Here is a 16,677-nt window from a genome sequence, read left to right on the forward strand (position 1 = left end):
TCAGTGGTTGTAGGTCTTGTATTTCTACTGTACGGGGAACTTTGACCTTGTATTGTACCGGAGAAGACTGTACAAATTTTATCAAAACTTCAAGGAACATACAACCGTACAACCTACCTCTAATCTCAGAACAATAACAGTCTCGGTTCACTGATATATCTGGTCTGTGGTGTTAAAAAATAACTGTCAAATAAATTAGAGTGAGGAGTTGTGTTGTTGTGTGTAGATTTTTAGTTTAATTTAAATTATATGTAAGCTAATAATCACCAAATTATCCTTTGACTAACTTATCTTGTATTATCATTATATTCACTTAATATTATATATTTAGTTTCTCACTGTATACAGGTAAGTTTTTTGTATTTCTAAAATATAACTAACATAACCCAAACAAATAAGGATTTCGTTTTTAATAAAATATTTATGATGTATTCCATTGATAGGTTAGTATTTATTTACTATTTACGCATTCCTTCATACTTCTAATCTACCATTTCATACCCATTTCAGTTCTAACAGATACCAGCCTCAAAAATGTCTGATGATGAAGTACTGAAGTTTGAGATCACTGATTATGACCTGGATAATGAATTCTTCACTCATAGAGGGGGAAGAAAAAACAAAAAAGAACATCAAATTTATGGTATGTACCTTACTGTAAAAATATGCAGCTCTTAGCAGGATTGTCACCAACTAATAATTAACTGCTTCTGGACATAGGCCTTACAAGTTTGTCTCTCAATGTATGTATGTGTAAATAGATATCCACATATTATTATATAAATACTTAGTTACAACTACAATCGTCTTTATCTTATGGATGCACTGGTTCATTGTCCACCAACTGTCAACCATATTGAAGGCTATAGGTACTGATGACTCAAACTTAGGAACACACCTTCTACTTCTCTAGTTACTTACTCCACTTTATAACTATGAAAAAAAGTACAAATGTAAAAAAAAAGTACTCCAAGCCTTACAAATGCATAATATTTACAATTTTGTATCTAGGTGTGTGGGCTAAAGATAGCGATGAGGAAGACAATGAAGACAACATCAGACAGAGAACTCGTAAACCCAAAGACTTCTCGGCCCCTATTGGCTTTGTGGCTGGTGGGGTACAACAGGCAGGGAAGAAGAAGGCTGAAAATAAAGGTAATTATATTGAATAACATTTACAGTGTAGTACATTGTAGTAAAAATTCAAGTGTTGTATGAGTAAAACACATTTGACCAAAAAGAATATTATGTTTCATTGTATCTTATAATTGTTATCATGCATATGAAAAAATATAAACTGCAATTCCATTAAGCCACATGGTAGCTCTTTGTGCATATAAAAATCTTATTTCCATTAACATATTGAATGCCAACAATGCAATATTGCATAGGTGCATACCAGTGATATGAAGTACTATTGTAACTCAAAGAGTTAAATAATTCCAGAGTCAAAGGCCGTTGAGTCATCAGAAGCCACAACCTCAAGGCCAGCGTATGCCGACAGTTCAGATGAGGACGAGCAGCCATTGGTGCCTGAGGAGAGGGAGACGGCAGGCATCAGGAGAGCGGGACAGGGCATGCGGCAAGTCAACCTTGGCGGCAATGTGGGCCACTGGGAGAAACATACCAAGGGTATTGGGGCTAAGTTGCTGTTGCAGGTTTGTTTTAGTTCAAGTTACTTCTTACTTATAATCTAAAACTACAGTTAACTCTTTGGGACAGTGATTTTTCCAGTGGATTTGTATTGTTGGCCAATGTAAAAATAATATGTTATTGAAAAAATATTTTTTAATTAATTCATGCTATGCCATGATTAGGTACTACAAAAATAGCTTTTAGCGATAAGACCGCCATTTTTGTACCTATGTGTTAGTATAAGCTTTGTTAAAGAATATTCTATCTATCTAATACCTCCAATCTTATGGAAGATTTTATAAGTGAAGAACCTTGTTTTCCCTGAAAATTTATAAACTAAACTTGTTCCAGATGGGATACCAACCAGGCAAAGGTCTTGGCAAAGACCTGCAAGGTATCTCGGCACCCGTCGAGGCCACTTTGAGGAAAGGAAGAGGAGCCATTGGAGCGTATGGACCTGAAAAAGCAGCTGTAAGTACCAGCCATTTGTACCAGCCATTCGATCAAATTGCAAAGCTTGAAGTGTAAAGTGTGAAAACATAAATTTTAGTTTAGTAACACAGGGAATCTATCCCTCACTTCTAAAAAATTATACCTACTAAGATCACACTCGATTTCCAACAGCTAAAAGCGAAAAAGGAACAAGAGAAGAGACTGAAAGAGAAAGAAGATCAAGAAAAGGATGAACAAGACAAGGATGCAAAGAAATCACACAACTGGAAGAAATCACATAAAGGCAGATACTTCTACAAGGATGCGGCTGACGTCATTCAAGAGGGTAAACCCACCATGCATTCTATATCAAGGTATTAACGTCATATTTCGGTTATGCTTCTGGTAATAATGTGTTAGATAATAATTATTTTTAAGCTTAAAGTTGAAAAGATGAGAGTGGCGTGTCTTGCCATGTGTTTTACTTGATTATCACAAAGAACGTCGAAAATCCGGCATGAAAAGTAATCGATTTAAAAAAAATTATATCTTACCATTATGTGTATAGTACTTGCAGTTTGTTGCAACCTAAAAGAATTTAAGGGATATTTATACCATTCTATTTATTTATATTCCACTAGATTTTTGTCTGTTTAAATATACCCTTTTAACCTACTTCTAACATACCAATTTGCCTTTGCATTTTGTGAGTGCAATTGTTATTTTTTTCTTGGTGTACAAATAAAGTACTCTATCTATCCAGTCCACCAACCCATACTAGGCCAGTGTGGTAGACTAGACCTACAAACCCCTTCTTTCATTGGAAGGAGACCCGTACCCCAGCAGTGGGGACGCAATGGGTCGTGATGATAACTCTATCTATCTATCAATTTGGGTCGTGATGATGACTCTATCTATCTATCTAAAAATTCCAGTAACGAGTTAAGCCGCGTCCCAGTCATAGACATGACAGGGCGAGAACGGCGAGTGCTGAGCGGCTACCACGCGCTTCGGGCCAACGTGCCGCTGTACGAGCACGAGCCGAGGAAGGACTGTCGCCACTTCGCCGCGCCCGAGCTGACCCACAACCTGGAGCAGCAGCTGCAGTGCTGTGAACAGGTTTGTGGTGATGATGCTGCTGATGATTTGACATGATGCTGATAAAAAATCTGCCGAATTACTGGTAACACTTTTTTTTTTAGGATGACAAAACAGCTACGTTACACTTAGGGCCATTTTAAGATCTTATGGTTATTTTGTGGTTATGTGTACTTTCTAAATATATGCGATCACAACATGAGTAGAACCATTGCGACAGAGTTCCCGGTTGCAGACCAAAAGAAAAAAAAAACATACAGATGAATTGAAACCCTTTTCAATTTTTGAAGTAGGTTAAAACTTAGGTGTTTCAAAGTCATTTGTAAACCTCCTCTAAACTTATAATATCGCTTATAAATTTGGTACTTAAACTAAAATTTACACCCTATTTCCAACAGGACATTATCCAAAACGCGCGCGAGTTGCACGCGGCAGAAGACGAGATCGTGGTGCTACAGCGAGACCTCGACGAGTGCGACAAGAAGATACGCGAACATGACCGCGTGGTCGACACCGTGCAGGCGATCTTAGATAGAGCGGAGAGGCTGAATAGGGATGATGTTAGCTTGGAGACCGCGCAGACTGTGTTGAAGGAGCTCAAGGTATGTTAATGGCACTGTGCAAGCGATACTTGACTTAGCTTGGAGACTGCTAAGACTGTGTTGAAGGAGTTGAAGGTATGTAGTATACAGTGTGGAAGCTATACTGGACCGGGCGGAGAGGCTGAATAGGGATGATGTTAGCTTGGAGACCGCGCAGACTGTGTTGAAGGAGCTGAAGGTATGTATGTTAGGCTCAGTCTGTTTCTTTCTGTCCGTATTAGGTATGTCACTTATACTGTGCAAGCGATACTGGACCGGGCCCAGAGGCTGAACAGGGGTGATGTCAGTTTGGAGAGCGCGCAGACTGTGTTGAAGAAGCTGAAGGTATGTTTATATAAAAAAAAAAATGGAAGTAATAAAAAGGGAAGGGTTGGTCAGATATATTTGCAACCGATCCTTCCAGCTGTTTAGAAGGAATAAAATGGACGTAGGTTGATAAAAAATAATAATTGTAACCTGAAGATTAATTGGTAAAATATTAACCTTTTTTTATATAAGCAATCGCCAATAAGTAATAAAATAACCAATATTCTCTCCCAACAGGAAACCTACCCTCTCGAATACGAGATGTTTGGCCTCGGCACTATAGCCGGGTCCATCGTGTCACCCCTACTCAGCGCCCTATTGGCCAAATGGGACGCATTAGCGGAACCGGAAGAGCCCATAGAGACGTTTCTAAAATGGCGGTCGTTGCTGACAGTTGACGCGTACAACAGCCTGCTGTGGCAACACTTTGTGCCCAATGTGGAGAGGGCGGCTGAGTAAGTTCATTTTTAATTAATTATGTTGAATGTGGGTGTAAATGCATGGTGTACAAAAGTATAGAGAATAATTAATATCAATAAGTAGGTATGCATGTAGTGTAGACATATAAATTATCATCAGGAGGTTCTTGCCTCTGTTCTTGTCCTAAGACAGAAAGAGCCCCCCCCTTATCCGAACGGAGAGTAGTTAGTAAAAATTTACGTTCATCAGAAAATTTTATATTTATACGATGAATAAAAACATTTGACTTTGACTTCATCTTCAGCCTGCGAGAGAGTTATTCAGCCCCGGCTGCCTGTCTTAAAGTCATCGAGCCAGCGGGCCTCTTTATTTATACCTACACCAAAAAAGAATAATAAACTTAACAAGTCAGTACTAAAAGATCAGATAAAGTCCGATCTCTGTCAGGCAACCTTTAATAAAAAACTTACCACCTTCCAGGATCTGGAACCCCCGAATCCCGCAACCCATGCTGCGCCTCCTCGACGCCTGGTCAGCCGCCGCGCCGGCCTGGCTGCTCTGCATGACGGCGGCGCGCGCGGCCGTGCCCCGCGTGCTGTGCGCCGCGCAGGCGTGGGACCCCACGCGCGACACGCAGCCGCTGCACGCCTGGGTGCTGCCGTGGCACGACCTGGCCGGTAATTGTTACTTTATACGAACTAGAGCACGGTCGCTAAGCACAGTGAAAAACGACCTCGCTGGTAATGATAAAGATTTATGTGAGATACAGACAGCAACAACAAAAATACAGAAAACAACAGCAAAATTACAGACAGTAATAAGTACAAAAGGTTGCTGTCCACAGCGTCAAAAAGGCACCAGATCAGCATGTGCTGTGGACGATAAGGCCATGCACTGGTTTTAGCTGGCCCTTTTATGATTATAATAATAATATGTGGGGACATCTTCACACACGGCCATCCGACCCCAAGCTAGGCAGAGCCTGTGTTACGGGTATCGGACAGCTGATATATCTACACAAATACATAGATAGATACATATTAAATATAAATATCAACACCCAAGACCCGAGTACAAATATTTGTCTTTAAACAAATATCTGCCCCAGCCGGGAATCGAACCCGGGACCTTCGGCATAGCAGTCAGATTATTAACCAATTTGTTTTTTTATGGCTCTAATTGTGCTGGATCGAAGGATGTGTCCCATTTTTCGGTCATTCAAAGTACGACATACGAGAATACGATACTGCAGCGTTAAAGGATTCCAAAGTTATGCAAACCCAGCAATCTACGTCTACTAAACACCTACAACTCAAACGCCTAAACAGCGCTAATAATTCTAAAACACACTTTATCTTCCAGGCGAAGCCCTATCAACAGCAGTCTACCCGCTCATCCGGTCCCGCCTAGCGACAGCCCTCAACGCGTGGCACCCGGCAGACTCCTCGGCCAAGCCGCTGCTAGCCGTGTGGAAGGACGCCTGGGGCCCCGCGCTGACGGCGCTGTTACACCAGCATATTGTGCCGAAACTGGAGCATTGCCTGCAACATGCGCCGGTTGAGCTCGTCGGGAGGGAGAATAGTGAGTGTTGTTGTTGAATGTTGAAATACGGCAATCCTTGTGTTGACTACCTGTACCCATAGAGAAAATAAACCACGATATCCTGTACCTACTATAGATTTTTTTTAACAGACGAGTACCGAACTGCTTTTACTGCGTTGCTATTTGGTCTACGTAATTTATTACTGCGTCATAATAATGACCCATCTCAATCTGTCAATATCGGAAATGTGCGAAAATAGACTATAGGGTATTTATATTTATTATACTAATGTATTATTTCTGGCTCGATTTTTCTACCCCATGTATCTTTCTAACCTGTAAGTAGGTATAATATAATAATATGTGGGGACATCTCACACACGGCCATCCGACCCCAAGCTAGGTAGAACCTGTGTTATGGGTGTCGGACAGCTGATATATCTACACAAATACATAGATAGATAGATACTAAATATAAATATCAACACCCAAGACCCGAGAACAAATATCTGTGTTTAAACAAATATCTGCCCCAGCCGGGAATCGAACCCGGGACCTTCGGCTCAGTAGTCAGGGTCACTAACCACTACGCCATTCGGTCGTCAAGTAGTCGTTGGGCAATGTAGGAACAATGATATACGACAGCGAATCATTCAAAAGTGGCCTGTATTTGCAATAGTTCAGGAGCAAATGTATGTAATACTCACTGATTTTACAAAGTTATTTTGCTTTTAATGCATGCTTTCTCTGCTAATGTCCTTAGGTAAGAAGAAATATAACAGCAAAAGTAAGTTGGCCATAAATTCGATTAACGATTATAAACATTTTATGAGTAGATACAATAGAATAGAATAGATATTCTTTATTTGTACTAAAAAACATGGACAAAATTACAAAAACATAATCTAACACATATGTACAAATGGCGGCCTTATCGCTTAAAGCGATTTCTTCCAGGCAACCTTATATATATACCTAGATAGATTTTGTTACTAAGTATTTTCGTTTTGGTATCTTCAAGTTATTATTAAACTGTAGATGTAGGTAGTGAAGTAGAGCACTAGTGGATACTTTTTATGTTATCATTCATTTAATTTATTAGGTACAAATCAAACCTCTTGATTTTGATACGGTTAAATATAATGTTGGGTGAGTTGCAATTAGTCTTAATTAAGTAGTATCACCTAATAGTAGAAAATATTATACCATGTCATAAACCCAAATTTTTCCCTCCCCCAGCGGCCTGGCTCTGGTGCGTGGAATGGCTCAGCCTGCTCGGCGCGCCCACGCTGGCGGCGGTGGCGGCGCGCGCGCTGCTCCCGCGCTGGCTCGCAGCCCTCGCCGCCTGGCTCAACGCCAACCCGCCTCATGCGACCTTGCTGCAGAGCTACTCGGATTTTAAGGTGATTGTTTTAGGGTATATTTTGGTTAACTCCTCCCTAGGCAGTATACGGTACGCTGCATAAGAAGCTATAGGTATTTGAGACTGAGCTAAATGCCAACCTGCTGCATGTGACCTTGCTGCAGAGCTACTCGGATTTTAAGGTGATTGTTTTATGGCATATTTTGGTTAAATCCTCCCTAGGCAGTATACGGTAAGCCGCATAAGAAGCTATAGGTATTTAAGACTGAGCTGCCAACCCGCCGCACGCGACCTTGCTGAAGCGCTATTCGTATTTTAAGGTTACTGCAAAGCTACTGCGATCATAAGGTGATTGTTTTAGGTTGAGAGCCAGGACAGTTTCAAGCATGACGCAGTATTTTGCTGGAACATACTACCTACCCCACTGCTAATATTCACCTTTAAGTCAGTTATGAAAACACGCCTGTACCTTTCTGGAGTATTCGGCTAGCCGAATGTTTCATATAAGTGGATATCACGATGGCAGCTGTCATAATGTTGAAAGCAGTTCGTTGGGTCTAGTTCCACCTATCCAGGATGCCGATATGGCGTGTCCTTTGCCACGCGCAGTAGGGCATCTAGTGTCATATAATTATAAATTATTTCTGTGGAAATGGCACTAACACTAACTAAAATATTTCTTTACAGAAAATGTTCCCGGAAGAGGTGCTAAAAGAGCCAGCTGTGCGGGACGCGTTTAGGAAAGCCCTGGACATGATGAACCGAAGCGCCGACATCGACTCGGTAGAAGCGCCGCCCCCGCCCCGCTTCACAATGCCAGAACCAAAAGAAGTTTCTAGAATCGCCGATGTTCTTGGCAGCACCAATCAAACGAAGAGCTTCTCCGAACTTCTGGAAACACGATGCGTTGAAAATGGAATCACGTTCGTTCCGTTACCCGGGAAACTGAGGGAAGGAAGGCCGATCTATAGGATAGGAGCGTCGATGCAGTGCTACGTCATACGGAACGTGATCATGTATTCGAGTGATTCTGGGCGCGTTTTTGCGCCTATTTCTCTCGATAGGCTGTTGAAGTTGGCTGAGGATTGATGTGAATATAAGTTATGGTGGAATATGAATTATTTGGTAGTTTCATTTGTTTCTGATCAATCGAGATACTATCGTAGATATTATTAGGTGTATTATTTACTCAAGCTCCAAGCAACATAATACATAGGAAGAATTTGAGTGCGATATAAATGTACAAGTAACAAGATAAGTCAAGCCTTAAACCTAGTTTAACGATTCGTATCGTAAAACACAGCGCAATAAAATAGTTTTAAAGTGTTTCTTTGTTTGTTGTATTCTGTCGATATGTTAACGCAATATGTGTGCACTGGTAAGATTTGTAAATGTAGGCCTTTTATGCTTGTTGAACTTGAAGTGGTTTACTGAGAATGAGAAGTGATATTCACATAATAATTATGTGTTTCAGTAGCGACGCTGATTTTAATATCTCAAGTATGTATTGTAGTAAGTGTAGGTAATACCATAATTACGAATAGTTTTCTTCTAGTAGCTTATAAAGGGAATAACAATAAAGATAATAAGTCGTAAATTATATAAGTTGCTAATTTATCACTGACGTAAAATAATATGATGAAATAAAAAATCAGCTATGCATAAATTAATTTTCAGAACGTCTTTGGGTCTTTCGTCATTCCACGCATTCCATTCAATCCTAATCAGGTAAGTAAAACGACTTATCTAAGACTTAGATATGCGTTCGTTTACTAATTTGCATCGCCATATAGTTAGGCACCTACGTATTTTCAAATAACCCGGCTTATAATCAAATCTCTTGAATTTTAGTTGATTACTAGACACATTCAAGTAAGTAATATGATTTCACAGGTTTGCTATTTATCAAAGGCATGCCACCATAGTGGAAGGGCGGTATGCGGCCTCAACATTTTGGACGGGAAAAAACGACGATTCTTAGACTCCTGCGATATGCTGGAATTCAACTGTGTATACAATAAAGGTAGGTCATAGGCCATCAGAAATTTGTTCATTTGTTAGAGGACATAATCCTATCACGCTACCTAGCCGTTAAAATATTGAAGTAACGTGGATCGGTCATATCTACCGATGAACCGAATACCGATTGGACGAGATCTGTACTGGAGACCACGTCAAGCCTCGTAGTGTCGGATGTTTGATTTGTTTATGATCCTCCAGAGACATAATTTTATACCATAGACGAATGCTAGTAGTTAGGTACGTATTGGTTAAGTAAAAGACCGAAAATAATTTTGTAGCGCTTCTTGGAAGAGGCTATCTACCCTCTTACCTCAATGAAGGTCTAGATTATGTACCTACGTATTATACCACTGCCTATATGCACAGAATGATAACTAGTACCAGTATGTAAGTGAGTAAATAATCCTATTTTTGGTTTTAGACTACCAAATCCGTGATATGAAGGAATGCATTGGATTAGAGAATGACCCGGATGAACTTAATGAGATCTCAGTCCCTGGATCGATTGATAGAATAAGGGGATGCAGACATCGTCCTAAAAGGGAAACCTAAAAACTTTTTTCTTACAACTAAAGTCACCGATGTCATCGATACCAATAAGTTTTCCCACCTATAATGTACAATATTATTTGTATTCCTATGGAGGGCTGAAGTTTTATTCAATACTTATATATTTAGCTACTTTTATAGTACCTACCGGCAGTTCTATGTTATCGATTTAACTAGTTAAATATTTTATTCTTTCCACTACGCTATTTATTGAAATATAATATTTATAGTAGGTATTTATATCTGCCTACGTATAAGCATGTTTAACTGTTTATAGTTTTTTACTATTTTATTCTCCAATATGTTGCATCGATTGCTTTGCCTCGGTAAAAAGTTTGATACTTATGTCTTACGTTAAAGCACTCATTGCCAGCTTAAAATCGTTCGTCCGTCCTCATCCAACTACCGGCCACCTGACCACGGATAGTGATCGGTTCTTCAACAGATTTAGAAAACTACCTAGGTACTTATCGGTATCCCTAGTTCTCCGGCAAATAGCCTTGACTACTTATCTTTTATAGAAACTCCAAGCATATGGAAAGAGATTCCATAGCACTCTATACATAGGTGTATTAGTCCTACCGCCAGTGTCCATATGGCTGTACCATAATTATGACACCAGCAATTCGGCATTGTCTTCAAACTTTGAGGAATGACCGAGAACAATACCTATGTGACGTAGCATTCCGAATGCAGCCTCACATAGCTTAGGTAGGCACTTAGGTTATTAGAATTTGTTATAATTATAAGTAGGTAGGTACCTATGCTAAACATTAATTTCAACTCAATTTTAGTGATAATATTAGTACAAATGACAAGGGCTAGTCAGCCACAAGCTGCGGAACCTGAAGGTAAATTAAAAGATTCGCTTTTTATGGCTTTCAGTATAGTTACGTGTTATTAGTTTTGTTCCTGTATACGTGTCGTTTTATGGCTTTCAGTATACTTACCTGCTATTAGTTTTGTTCCTTTCAGAAATTTCAAATAGACAACATAATAGCAATCTAAATCAGCACAATATTGCAGCACCCATGTTGAAATCATTGAGGTCACCAGAGTCATACGAGTTCGATTCAGATAGCGACGAGAAACCAAAGAAGAAAACACACAAGAATATAATTACCGATATCAATGAAAAGTCTTTTCAAGATAAACTGAAGTCAAACGATAGATTCCAGGGTGTTTTAGAGCAAGGTGGTGCTATGTTGGTGGAAAAGTTCAGGCCTTGGGAAAATTCAAAGATTTTGAGTTTGATAACTCCTGCGCATCCCGTAGTAACTAGGAGTCCTTACGTGTATCCATAAAATAATAATTTATGTTACGAATTAAATACTTACTTAATGATAACAGATGATAATTATTTAACTGTAAGTATCTCAATCGTTCCTGTATGACCAATTTGTTCCTTTTCTCTACTGACCCGCTATTGACCTGCGTTGTTGAAAAGTCTAGATAATATAGATATAAGCACCTAGGTCTCTAGTCTCTATTCCCTTTTCCATTCCCATTGCCATTCCCTGGATTTCAGACTGAGAAGGCCTGCTTACCTACAGTAACTATATATTTCGTCATTTAGCATAAATAGTAGATATTAAAATCTCCATAATTTCGAAGTCATTATTAACATCGGTCATGACCACTCGTTTGTTTTAAACGGTAACAAGATTGGGCATGCGGGCGGCGTCGTCCCCACGTGCCCCCTGCGCGTGCGCCCAACTATTAGAATTAGAAAAGGGGAAAACAAAGAAAACATATAATTAATTCGATATGAAATGCGCGGTGTAAGGAAGAGTCGTGTTTGTGCGGTAAACACGTGGCTACATGGATATCGTGAGGTGAGGTAGAGATGTGTAGGGGTTCATGATGTCGATGAATTTATTATACATATTTGTTGTTTGTTAGATAGGTGCCTAACTAGGACTAGCTTTCACGAGTGAGTTCAGTTTGTCTAAAAGGTTTTCTCGTGAGAATTCCGGAATAAAATAATTCTGAACAAATGGTCCCAGTGAGTCTATCCTTCCATGGCGTTACACAGGCATGGCTCCATATTTTCTAGTTGAAGTCATTTCCGGAAAAGTATAAATGTGACCTTAAGTCATTTTGGACTACCTACCTAAATGTAGATGTCGATAGAGTAGGTGGTTGGTAATGTTCCTTGTATAGCTGCCATCACAATCTGCTATGAGAGGCTACATTAGGATTGATAGAGGAAAGTAAGTAATATTTATTAATCCATGCATGGTTACAGTACTGAGATAAGATTTAGTTTATGACCTGCCTACTTTTAATTTAGTTCGATCTTTGCCACAAAAAAGTTATTTTTTCCCATCCCTATGAAATCGTGCACTACCCTGTCGATTGTCTTCAATATCAAATCATTTCGATTAACACGTTTAAAGGTTTTTGCCGCTAAAGCAACATTAGTATGCCTGGCCCGACGCAGTGGTGTTGCTTCTGATACTGATATCGTATTCATTATAATAATTTAGTTTGTTTAGGTACGCTTTTTTGGCGATTTAGCATGATGACTTGCTTCGATAGTGCTACCTAAATACAGTCAAAACTTGATCGTCGTAAAGTACGAAATAAGTTGATAATAGTAAGACTACTGTGTAGGTACCTATCTAAACAATCTGAAACTAAAGATTATGAAAACAAGTACAAGTTTTTCAGCATTTCAATTGAATTAAGTAGGTACATTTTGTGTAATTAAAATAATATTTAACAGTATGAAATATAGACTGAGCATGTAGGGTTACTATTTTCACTTTATTATGCCATACTCCATATCAAAATTAAAACTTGTAACTGCTATTCTTTTTTATCTTTAAGCAGTAGATTACCCAACTTCTTGGCGCTTCCAGCGACGGTACCCACAAACGAGTTGCCGTGGTCACGCACCATGTCCAAGACCTGTTCCGCCCCTACCTTGCTTTCTTCAGCTGTTTTCTGGACCACTTGCTTAAACTGGTCTAGTTGCACTTTTCCTTCAGTGGCTCCCGCTAAAAAACGCCAATAAACTATGAGAAGAAGGTATTTTAACACTTCGACGGAGTTAGGTATGATACGCTCAGGTACGTTGGGTTTTCTAGGTAATTTCATATATTGTTCATGTATTGGTCAATTCTAATACATGTCGTGTACTTTTCCTTTTTTCGAACAGCTAGCTATAACATAAGTTTTATTTACCTGAAAGTAGTTCCCTGGCGTGGTTTTCAGCGGCCTCTGTAGCAAGGAGCTTCTTACTCTTCAGCCACTGTAGCAGTCCTTCCACTGTGTTCTTTCCTTCAGCTTTCAGTTTCTCGAATGCAGCGGTAATAATGCTGTTTAATGTGCTTTCCATTGTGTTGTTATAAAAAATATGATTAGGTACTTATGTAGGTAGGTGCTAAACTGTAAACTGTTTCTAAAATGTTTAATATACCTACCTAAATGGAGTATTAAACTTTTAATTTTGAATAATTTTAATTTTGTGTTTTATGTTTTACATAGTGATACTCTAACAATAATATTATGAAGCCAAGTAGATTAAAATAAATTTGCTAGGGACTAGTAAGCCATGCTTAAGTAAACTGAGAAAGTACTTAGTAGTAAACTTATGTGTGTACTTTAGATTTATAATAAATTAAGAAATATATGAGACTCATGTGCAATGCTTCTTAACGTCTTTAATCTTATAGGCCCGATTGGCAACCCCAAAAAATATAAAACTGTATGAAAGATTATAAGGAGTGCGAATATTTTACCAATTTAAATAGATAAAAAGTAGCTACGAGTACTATTATTTTATTATGTATACTTATATAATAATAAACGCACAGGTCGCGGATACCGCAGTGTTCCTCTGTAGTAAGAATCCAGGATGTATCGCATTTTGTATGAATATTTATCGCGAACACCGACAATTTTGTCGTTAACCGCATTTTAATATAATATTTCTACTCGAATTCCGGTCTATTGTTATTTAGAGATTCATTCATCTACTTATACAACTTAGGTACTTAATGTGTTTGTTATATTTTGAATGAAATCGATATGTCTATAACTCTTCAAAGTTTTATTCACTTTGTATGATATATGCCTACCGACGACGCAACGTAAAGACACAATGCTATTGAATACCATAATCATAATCATAGTTACCATAGTAGGTATACGTCGTCGGTACACTCACATGAAGTCCAACTTATTAATTATAATTAGAACTGACCTTCGTTTCAGGTTAGAGGTTTAAATCTGAGTAGCCGGATTTTCCAAGTCCATCTTAACTTTTCCTATTATAAAGCTACTTACACGAATTCTCAATAAATTTTCATTTCTCTTCTAATTATTAGTACTTACCTATCAAATAAAATATCGGTCGAATCAGTTTGCTAGATGATATTCCCACGGGCGATGCGTTCAGAAACCATTACAATAGGATTGATTTATTAATTTGTTTTCTACTAACGAGCTCTAATGCGAATCAGTCAGCTGCGTTCAAACGAGGCGATGGATGGGTTTATGCAGGAGTCACTCGCTAATGTTTACTAATTTGTACTTAGAGGTCTTACGAGGAATTAACGGGATAGCTAAGACTGCTTGTTTAAAGTCTGCTTGTGTATGCAAAGTTTGGAAATTAGATTTCGATTCCGATTATTGTGTTTCTACTAACTAAGCTCTAAGCTAAGTTTTAAGCTTTGTTGTAACCATCTATCTACCTTTAAAAAATATGATAATAATTAATATCTATTTTGATAGGTCCTACCAGTTTTTCCTGTCAATTTATGACTTCAGAGCATACCTCCCTATCTATTCATATTGACGTAACTACGGATGTCCTCAAAGGCTTTTAAGACAATCTTTTCTCGGATGAATATTTTGCTGAACCAACAGATTTCAGTATTTATCTCACGGGGTTGTGTGTTGTTTATCTATGTTCCTAGAGGAGTAGGTACCTACATGTAGTAACCATCCATAGACCACTTACTTACTTAGTGCTTACAGTCTTAATCCTTATGCAAGAGGGGTTTCGACATTGTGTATCCCATTGTAATCCTACAGGACTTTGCGATCACGTATATCCTAGACATCAATAATTCATACTGAACAGTTGAACACTAGGACTGGACTGAAATAGTAAATAATTGATTACCACTTTATCTAGCCCCTAAGCATCTTGATTGACAGTTCTAGCGCCATTTATCATTCACTGGATATTTAGAATGTATCTCAAAATATATATACTGAAAGGTTCTTAGTGGCCTAGATGAACCAGGGCCCGAAGTCTGGAAAATTTTATAGATGTGAACACCAAAATATCATATTTGGCAGTTATTGCTAGTTGGTTAATTCGTCGTGTTAAATCTATTCACATCAATTAAATTTAGCAGACTTCGGGCTTAGGAGAATCTACAGGCAAACTATTTTAAAACGCACATCGTCAACTTGCTATGTTTACTGGAAGAAGAACAAAGCTCTGATCATTTCTGCCTCTAAGTATATATATCATGGACTAGGCCTAAAAACCCTTCCTTGGAAGGAGACCCGTGCCCCAGCAGTGGGGACGTGATGGGTCGTGATGATGAAGTATATCTAGAGGTTTGCTAATTAGGGTTAATGCATGTTTAGAGCTTCAAAAGAATGGAAAAGCTTTGTTTCGTGTTTATATGCAAGTTTGACTCTTGCTTTGTACTTAGAGTTAGAGGTTCTACTGTAATAAAAATCATCATAGATATTTGATTTAAGTTTTTGTGTTTTGGAGTGATCATCAGATCTGTTGAGCGCCTCCCTACAATCTTGCGATGGAATTACAAACGTTGTTGAGTGTTTTGGTATACTCGTAGTGAAGTTTTATTTCATTAACGTCTAAATAAATAATAAGCATGATTAAAGTTTCTTATATATTTTATTAATTAATTCAGGATAATGTTTATACAAATTAAGTACACTTGTGTAAGTATTTACATAATGTCTAAAGTATTTATGATATTTTACGCTATATACAAAAATATACTATGGAAGAATACTTACAAATAAAATTCTTATATAACTATTCCTTTGGAATGCCATGCTTTTTGGGAAGGATACGTTCCATATACTTATCAAAATTAAAATAATTGTACGATTCTACCTATTAACAAAGGAACAAATACATTTGAGCGTTGTCGGTGCCAAAATTTAAATGCATTTCTGGTTTAACAACAATTACCTAAGCTAGTGTTTGAGGAACATTTTACGGTAGGTATTTTACAGTTTACAGGATTTAACCTAGAAAATACTGGGTTAAGCCAAGTAGTAACATGTTTTTAATTTGTATGCCCATCTATTGAAAGTAATCGATTAACCATGAAATTATAGGTTTAGTTTATAAATACTAATAATCTTATTGTTACGAAACTCTGGTAGTGAAAACACAACCTAATTACAAATTCTACTTATTAGTTATTGCTTTACTATATTATATACTCTCGTACATGAATTTACTCTAGACTAACATAATTACATAAGTAATGGTCTTTATACATAAAATCTTTAGTTCAGACAGCTAAGCTTTCATTGCAAACAACTTTTACCCCGAATTCATAGAGCTTTTTTACACTTTAAAATAGACGTTGTGATATGCGAATTTCAACTTTTTCACTGATGTAAAGACTCGAAAATCATGTGTTTCAAAGTAAATTTTAACCCCCCTGTAATTTTGCAATTCGGTCTATGAATTTGAGGGTT

At 38.1% G+C, this 16,677-nt stretch overlaps 2 protein-coding genes across 4 annotated transcripts; one reads left to right on the forward strand and one right to left on the reverse strand.

The window, feature by feature from the left end:
- The first annotated feature begins 189 nt into the window (after positions 1–189).
- LOC105389574 (septin-interacting protein 1) lies at positions 190–8,519 on the forward strand. 3 transcript variants are annotated; one of them, XM_048622164.1, is made up of 14 exons: positions 190–348; positions 511–643; positions 1,012–1,155; positions 1,447–1,658; positions 1,987–2,106; positions 2,260–2,441; positions 3,003–3,186; positions 3,564–3,767; positions 4,311–4,528; positions 4,974–5,170; positions 5,856–6,074; positions 6,799–6,822; positions 7,275–7,438; positions 8,086–8,519. In XM_048622164.1, the coding sequence occupies exons 2-14, from the start codon at positions 535–537 to the stop codon at positions 8,485–8,487; spliced, it is 2,379 nt and encodes a 792-aa protein (XP_048478121.1). In that variant the 5' UTR covers positions 190–348; positions 511–534; the 3' UTR covers positions 8,488–8,519. The 3 variants fall into 3 exon arrangements, with proteins under 3 accessions (XP_048478121.1, XP_048478123.1, XP_048478122.1); XM_048622165.1 differs by having other exon boundaries at positions 229–251; XM_048622166.1 differs by lacking the exon at positions 6,799–6,822.
- A 4,112-nt stretch (positions 8,520–12,631) lies between these two features.
- Positions 12,632–13,329, reverse strand: LOC105389572. Its single transcript, XM_011560706.3, has 2 exons — positions 13,159–13,329; positions 12,632–12,971 (listed from the first exon to the last, which is right to left on the reverse strand). Exons 1-2 carry the CDS (start codon positions 13,310–13,312, stop codon positions 12,781–12,783), a joined length of 345 nt encoding a protein of 114 aa, XP_011559008.2. The 5' UTR covers positions 13,313–13,329; the 3' UTR covers positions 12,632–12,780.
- Between the last annotated feature and the right edge of the window lie 3,348 nt (positions 13,330–16,677).

This window comes from Plutella xylostella, chromosome 7 (genome assembly GCF_932276165.1).
Source record: "Plutella xylostella chromosome 7, ilPluXylo3.1, whole genome shotgun sequence".
Taxonomy (NCBI): Eukaryota; Metazoa; Arthropoda; class Insecta; order Lepidoptera; family Plutellidae; genus Plutella; species Plutella xylostella.